The 8,484-nt window shown below is 37.6% G+C and overlaps 1 protein-coding gene and 1 non-coding gene across 2 annotated transcripts; both read right to left on the reverse strand.

The window, feature by feature from the left end:
* Nucleotides 1–18: 18 nt before the first annotated feature.
* On the reverse strand, nucleotides 19–3,385 carry LOC110762726 (transmembrane 9 superfamily member 2). The gene is made up of 7 exons (XM_021965400.2): nucleotides 3,174–3,385; nucleotides 2,924–2,964; nucleotides 1,893–2,478; nucleotides 1,646–1,783; nucleotides 1,396–1,552; nucleotides 814–1,298; nucleotides 19–537 (listed from the first exon to the last, which is right to left on the reverse strand). The coding sequence occupies exons 1-7, from the start codon at nucleotides 3,320–3,322 to the stop codon at nucleotides 318–320; spliced, it is 1,776 nt and encodes a 591-aa protein (XP_021821092.2). The 5' UTR covers nucleotides 3,323–3,385; the 3' UTR covers nucleotides 19–317.
* Nucleotides 3,386–7,997: 4,612 nt separating this feature from the next.
* LOC148297909 (small nucleolar RNA R71) lies at nucleotides 7,998–8,104 on the reverse strand. The gene has a single exon (XR_015833321.1). It is a non-coding gene; the product is annotated as a small nucleolar RNA R71 (small nucleolar RNA).
* Between the last annotated feature and the right edge of the window lie 380 nt (nucleotides 8,105–8,484).

Genomic DNA, 8,484 nt, shown 5'->3' on the forward strand with positions numbered 1-8,484 from the left:
ACCAAACTCGCGAACGAGTAACATGGAAAAAGTCATTTCAGAGAGCAAGTAAAATGTGGACATACAAGGCTGCTCCCTATATTAACGCGTCCATAGATACATATAGTGAAGAATAGTTAAAGGAACCCACAACAATGCCCACATGTTCCCCATGCCTGAAGCTAAGGCACAACACAAGTCTCCAAACGCTTTTACTTCGGAAAGCTTGCTTCCTCTGCTTCCGCTTCTGAAGGCACTCTCACCTACCTTCTAACAAAATTCATAGACTTTTTCCTATCATTTTAAAAAAAAGGAAAAAAAAAGGAGAAACAACCCCCCTATTCACACTTGATAGACTTATAAATGTGACGAACAAACAGCAGAGCGGCACGAAAGCCTACGGTACCAAGCATGAGAAAGAAGCCATAGCAAATGCAAGCCATGTAACCAAAGAAGAACGAGGTTTGCATAAAACCAGACATATCCGATCGAGCGTAGTAATAATACAAGCAGTAGCCATAGATAAAGAGGCCAGTAGATCCACCACATAGAAAAGACCTGTCACAAATCAACAACTCTGATTAGTCCAGACAAATGGTAGGCAGATGATCACATCAACAGTAATTCTAAAATTTTATAGCTCAAAATAGCAATGAGTAGAAAGAATCCGAAAAATATAAGCTCCACTGTAGAGCATAATAAAAACCTTTATCACCATCTTTTTTTCTGTTCTTTTTTAAACTTAACCTATTTGTAGGATATAAACAATACCCACAAATAGAAACCAGAATATGAATATCCATGGAATATTTAATGCAAGAAAGACTTGTTTACCTCCACCACCACTCATGATCTTCAGCAGCAAGTTGGAAATAGGTCAAAGCCACAGTTATAAAGGCAGTGACAATCAAAAGAATAATAAAAACAATAAACAGAATGCTGTAGATGGTGTAAATCCTGTGACCCCAGACGCTGGCAAATATGTAGTAAAGTTCAATATATATTGCACTGAAAGGGAGAAACCCTGCCATTGCCATCTGAGGAATGGTCGTTCTGTACCATGGAAGAGGGGGAATTTCTCGAGGATACTTTGTGGTGCGGCAAGGAGCTTGGAACTCAGCCTTGCTGTTTTTCCCAGCAATGCCACCCAAGACAAGCAATGGTGATGTTACCAATGTCCAAATAAGGACAATTACCACAATAGTGCCAAAAGGAAGAGCTGCGGTTGCACTATAAGCAATTGCAACAGTGTTAAGGAAGCAGAATGTCATGAACAGAGGCCCACAGAAAAGGCACCCAGTAAGTAATAAATTTCTCACCTGTCAACCAGAAGAGGAAACTAAATGATTCCATTTCACTTTAATACGCAGAAATCATAAGCTGCATTTGCTGCAAACAAAATCCATTTTTACTTACCCAGTTTGTTCCTTCAAGCTGACAATAGAAAGAAGTTGCAGTATATCCCGCAATGCCAGAAGTGAGTGCATATATGACCACAAGTGCAGTGAATAAAGCTCCTCGGTTGTATGGATAAAATACACCAACCAGTGCGAGCATAAAAATGAAAATTGTGCTGGAAATGCACAGAGGGGCAGACAGAAGCATTTAGTACTAGCATGAAATAATCCAAAATTCATATATCTAAAAAAATTGCAATAATCCTTACAGAGTGAACAGCTGGGTTCCAGAACCATGGGCAGCAGCAAACAAAGATTTGTGCTTGGGGAACCGGAAAACATCACCATGAATGTACTTCCATCCAGTCTCTTCTTGGTCATCAGCAGCTTCCTCATCTTGTGCATACCTTATTAAGAAATTGAATAAATACAATATGTGACAATAAATTGTAAACAGAAAACCCGGAGATTTCATATAAAAATCAAGCTTTCAAGGGTCACAAATTAAAATCTCACTTCATGAAATCATTCTTCAGGACCCGCATGAGGATCGTTGCAAGAAAACCCGTCAAGAGGAGAACTGTGACACATGAATTTATGATTGAGAACCAATGAATTTCCAAGTGATGTGGCAGCGAAGAGGACTGTGAGTATTTATCCATCCTATTCTCGAAGGGAATATTTGTTTCCCTCCATTTTACAGTGTACATGAAATCTGCATCAACATCCTTGTCCTCTGTCAAGTCCACAACAGAATGGGGATCCATCTTGGCCCCGATTTCAATTACACGGTCTTTGTTGTACATAACTTCGAATTGGATATGCTTGTAAAGAAAATATTTGTATTCACTTGGGTCAGTTTTTCCTTCCTTATCAACCTTTCCCAAAAAACCCCAGATGGGCAAGTCATCATAATACATCTGGAAGTAGTAGTCTTTTTTCACAGCAGTTCGAAACTGAGCAACTTCTTCCTTGGTCAGCTTCCTTCTACAAGCAACTTCAGTGTCCTTCTCTTTTCTGAACTCAAGTTTATAAGGAGCACTAACAAGACGATCTCCATTCAATACCTCTCCAAGTGCTTCCCTCTTCTCCTTCACATCACCTACCATTGATAAAGGGCCCACCTTAACTTACAAAAAATCAAATTGTTCTGGAAATTTTAAAAAACAGAAAAGAAATTCCATTAACGCAGCTACAATTATTAGCTGCATCATTGCAAGTTTTGTCCTATTTTAAAACCGAAAACATAAGAAAATCTATAACACACCGTCCTTCGAAAACTAATGTGGGCAAAGGACAGGGCTTATATTGATCGAAAGAATCTAGATTCCAAATGCACAAGTTATAAAGAAGGCCATTGTTATTGGACTTATCCTCAGGAGAATTTACTATTTTAGAAGTTATGCACAGTTCCCCACTAAGAAATTAGATATCGCAGCTAAAAGTTACGCATTTGAACTTTCTTTTTCTTTGGGGATTTGGTCAAGCCACTGCATATGGAATGTACAATGTAGAATGTAAACGGCAAAATGTTTGAGATATAAAACCTGCTGAGCAGAAGGGGAGATCAAAATACCGATACGTTTCGCTGAAACCAAACAAAACAACCAAATACACAACACATTAGTCAGTTGCCTCCTCAATGTCAATGCCTACAACAAGGGGCAAGGGCCGCTTTGGAAGCAATAAGAATCTTCCAAAATCAGCAATTGCATGAAGAGTATCTGAAAATGGAGATCCAAACAGAGGATTTCTCCAGATCCAAAGTCAGATCCAGATGAGATTTGATATGGTTACCTGGGGTTGTGAAAGGGGCCGACTTTATTGGCGTAGAGAGGAACGGCGTCGCCATCATTGTAGCGGTGATCGGAGGCGTCCGATCTGACGTGGGTAACGCAGAACGTGATTAAAACGGCAAGGACGAGAATCGTCGAGAGGTTCTTCATGGTCTTGACGGAGAAGAAGAGTGATATTTTCAACTGATAAGGTGAGAGAATGAACAAACCACTAGAGCAACCAGATAATATTTTCTTTTAATTCATTTTTACTTTTGTTTTTCTTTTCGTTTTGCCCTTTTGTCAGCTTTCTTGACTGAGGATTTATTTTAGGAGGAGCTCGTGATCTTTGCGAGCATTTATTTATATATTAGTATGGTAGTTCTGTTTCAAATATCAGGAAAAAAATTGTAATAATAAAGTTTTTCTATAAGAATAGAGTTAAATATTCAAATGATTTTTATTGTAATTTAACGCTCGAAATTAAAAATATATAAGTAATTCTTAATATAATGAGAATCTCCTATATGTTATATAACTAAGGGAAATTGTAGAGAGAATTAGAAAGTAGAGAAAGACAATAGAATTTGTGTCAATCAACTTGTATATCTCATCTTGATAAGACCTCTTATTTATAGGCTTACAATAATAAGAAGACATTAACAACTCATAAGTTACAAGCCCATAACTATAGTATTTAGTGTATAGGTTACATAGAATTAGAATGGGTGAATGCTAAGAGGTATGGTGGTCATCCACCAACTCATGCATTTACAACACTCCCCCTTAGATGTCCACCATACAATTGACATAGTTGCCTTATTAAAAACCTTGCTCGGAAAACCCAGTGGGACAAAACCTAAGCAAAGGGAAAAAGAGTGCAACATTCTTCTGGATCATTGATATGGTGTTCGACGCGCTTATGCTGCCTCGTTAAAACCTTGATAAAAAAAACCCGGTGGGACAAAAACCTAGTCCAAGGAAAAAGAGTACAGCACGCATATGTCATATGTGTAGACAATTGTTGAATCCTCCCCCTGATGAGGACAAACTTGAATTGTTTGAAGATACAACACAAATGATATTGATATCTCATTTTCCTCTTGCAGAACAAGCTTTGGTAATGCTTTGTATAAACATTTCTTCAATATCATCATTGGATGATGTATATGTGTCATTCTTTTGAATCCCTGTTGAGGTTAGAGTAATACCAAAAATATCTAGACTATTTTCACAAATCCTTTCACATTAACAATTCTTAAAATAACATCACATTCTATAATATCATCAAAATAATAAAACAAGCAAACTCATACGTTACCGTTATGAGGACACGAGTGTAAAATTGCATGATGTAATAAGCTATTTATATATATTTTTGTATACTATGCTAGCATGTCATAGGCTTTTCAAGAGATCTAAATATTCTGATAACTTCTTTAAAAATTTGAATACATTGCAACGATATTTAACTTGATCTCGAACTCATAATTCAATCAAAGTACCCACTTAGGCAATTAGATCACTTTCATTTCATAATATTTGAATACATACATTGAGCTTCGGGCTCCTTAACTTCTTAGAAATTTTCTTTCAATTATTTATATAATGTATGACATTTTACATCTCTCAGAATTTATTCATATGTTCTTCAAAAGATCGCTTCTGGCTATATACTTAACTTCATAATCTTTTTAGATTTTTCATCTCAAATTCCTTTATTAAGTCAGGGGAAGCCGTTGTAACCTCTTCAAGAGTTCTAACAAAATTCTTCATATATATACTGCAATGATGGTAAACTAATTTTCAAATTATTTATATATCCATTTTGTAATAGATATTCATTAAGACGATTATACCATATTCTTTCACAACACTTTAATCCACACAAGGGTCATTACAAGCCATCATATTTTAAATCATTTGCTTCAGGCATTCTGAATCATTCAGGAATTTTTATACACATGAATTTTCCATAAATATGCATAACATAGCTGTTCGGTTCATTTTTACACATGATTTTTCATGTTATTCACCCACTATTTTGAGTTAGTTCTTGACATTTTATAGCTTTTTACTTCCTTTTTGTGTTTTCTTAGATTTTACCTTGGTTGGAATGAAAATGAGCTAAAAGTGCATTATTGGTTATAAACTTTGTTTTTGTTCATTTTCGTAGGTCAACTTCTTGGCCTGGGATCAGCATGCTCTGGTGCTCGGATGAGGTCATGATCTTCATGAGACTTGTTCCAATGGATGTTAACTACAACATATCCAAATTTGAGCTCCATTGGACAAGTATTGCCTATCCAACCAATCCAGCATGTTACCACAGCTCTGGAAATCCGGAATTGGCCAGCTTTTACCTCCATTGTGTTATCTTGATTATTCTTGTTACCATAGCACTTGGTAACAAGAATTTACCTTAGTATATGAGAAATTTTCTGAAGCATTTGGCATCTTTGTGAGGACAAGGCTTCATCATTTGCAAGGGGACAAGAAGACAATGGGTGAAGACTTTGCATTAGAATACTAAAGGTAAAAGCTGGAAAGGAGGAGAGAGGGAAGAAAAGGAATTGCAATCTGAAGTTGGGGAGGCTTTTCAACGTGGGAAAGGAATCCATTACAGAATTACACAGAGGAGAGCATTTTTGGGAGAGCTTGGAGCTTGGAAAAAGCCAAGGTGCAGCCGGAGGAAGAAGAGGGAAGACTTCCACCATTGAAGACTTCAAGCTTTCATCATTTCCAAATCTGTAAACTCTTTCTAGTTATATTTCGAATTTGTGTTTGAAATGATTATGAGGAACTAAACTCCATAGCTAGGGCTTAGGTTGAAGCCCTAAACATGATTACCTTATTGTTTTGATGCTTGAGTGTATGAATTTCTAGATATTGTTGATGAATTCCAATTCACCAAATTAATCTATCCTTGATGTGTGTTTTTCCTTGGTTGGCCATCTTTGAAAGCATGCTTCTTGAGATTGTTGGGATTATATGTATCTTCATGTTTTCCTAAGCAATAAATGGATGGAGTAAGAACCATCCATGTGAATTGGTTTCTTGAATACCTAATGTAAACACCATGCTATTAGGGTTCTTGTGATGTTCATATTCTCTTTGAACTTAATGGGTTTTTCTTGTAATTGAATCAAAGTACTAAGCACACCTAGATTCGATTATAGGGAAGGCACAAGTATTGTAGCACTCGTACTGCACTTTACGTACATTAGAGAGAATCAATGCGTCTTGAGCCACTCGTACTGGCCTTGATTGCGAACATCTTCAACAACACGTTTAGAGTTCATCACTTGAGTATTCATGAACATTGGTAGAATTGTTTAGGGTGGATTCCGAAACCCTAGTGTTTGTTACAATTTGTTTCCACTCTTTGATAATTCATCTCTGCTATTCTTATTCAATTTTAAAGTCCATTTACTTTCATGCAATAGAAATAGGTCACTTCAAACAAATCAAACCCCCCCCCCCCCAAATGTGTGTGTGAGTTGCATGTTTGACACGTTTTGTGTCTTTGTTACTGATTTTATTTGATTCCGTAATTGTTTTGGACTTTTGGTCCGCGTTGTATTCTTCCATTTTCTGTGCTGAATCCAACCGTATAAAGAACGTGAATTTTGGACGTACGGTTGGAAAGTTATAGGCAAAACACTGGACAGAGGTCGAAACTGGAAAAACAGAGAAAACGACTCTGCCCAAGAACGACCGGTCGCTAGTGTCTCACGACCGGTCGCTCAGCACACAATTCTGAAGTTTCGACTCTGTACTAAAACGACCGGTCGCTTTTACCTCACGACCGGTCGCCAGACAAAAACGACTGGTCGCTCTTAACTAACGACCGGTCGCTGTTCACTGTTCACAGCACATTCCTTTTTTGTTTTGTTTGTTTCTTTTACGTTTCTTTTACATTTCTTTTAGTTTCAAATTTGCATTTGTGCATTGTGGTGTGTTAGTTAAGTGTTCTCTTTGTACTCGAATTAGAACTTATAGGCAACCGACAAGTTCTTCGTGGGATCGACCCCGTACTTACATAATCTATACTTCGATAGATTCGTGCACTTGCGGGTATTTTTAATTGGTTGTTTGCACATTAAATTGTGTCATTTTAGGAATGCAACAATTTTTGGCGCCGTTGCCGGGGAACTGGCACGGTTGCTTATATGTTTTGTTTGAGTATATTTAGAGTACTTAATTTTATTTTCATTTTTCTTTGTTTGTCATTTCATTTTATTTGAGTTTGTTTTTTGTTTCTTCTTATTGCAGGAACACTCTGTTTATGTCCCTTTTGAATTTGGATATTTCATTAGATTGCACAATAGAAGATATCCAAGCTCAAGCTTTGAGAGAAAGGAACATCCAACTAGCTGTGTCTACTCCATTGCCTTTGTCATTCTCACCGTTTTCATCATCACCAAGCTCACCAAAAGTTGAGTCACCTCCACCGTCACCAATGGCAGCCGCAGCTGGAATTGTGGAACTTACTATGCAAGAATACTCTTCTCCGCCAACAACTGGACAGCCATCTTGCATAGTATATCCCACATCCACTTTGGAAAACTTTGAGTTGAGATCGGGCATGATACACATATTGCCTAAGTTCTTGGGAAATCCTGGAGAAAATCCTAATGCACACATCCTAGACTTTGAGGAAGTGTGTTCCACAATAAAGATCGAAGGCATGAGTAGTGATGAGATAAGAATGAGACTTTTCTCATTTAGTTTGAAGGATACAGCAAAGGAATGGCTTCACTATCTACCTCCAAATTCCATCACAACATGGACAGATCTTGCTTCAAAGTTCTTGCAACATTTTTTCCCAGCACAAAGGACAAATGAACTCCGAAGTCAGATTACAGGAATTCTGCAAAGGCCGGGAGAAAGCTTCCAGGATTATTGGGACCGTTTCAAGAAACTTCTAATCATTTGTCCGCATCATAATGTACAAGCTTGGCTTCTAATGCAACACTTCTATGAAGGACTTTTTGAAGCGGATCAAAATAATGTGAATGCAGCTGCCGGAGGAACTATAATGACCAAGACTCCAACACAAGTTCGAGAAATATTTGATCTTATTGCTGCAAATGCTCGCCAATATAATTCAAGGCAAAAACCAGTCAGAAAAGGGGAATCCTATGATGTAAGTACCCTTTCTAGTATGGAAGCTCAGATTGCAAACCTAACCAACATGGTGAAGAAATTGGCACCGGGATCATCCAAGGTTTGTGCATTTTGCTCCACAATTGGTCATGACACTGAGGATTGTCCCTTGGCACATGAGGAAGCAAATGCAGTGGGCTCATTTCAGAGAAATCAGTGGCCTA

The sequence above is a fragment of the Prunus avium genome, chromosome 1, assembly GCF_965620075.1.
Source record: "Prunus avium chromosome 1, drPruAviu1.hap1.1, whole genome shotgun sequence".
Lineage (NCBI taxonomy): Eukaryota > Viridiplantae > Streptophyta > Magnoliopsida > Rosales > Rosaceae > Prunus > Prunus avium.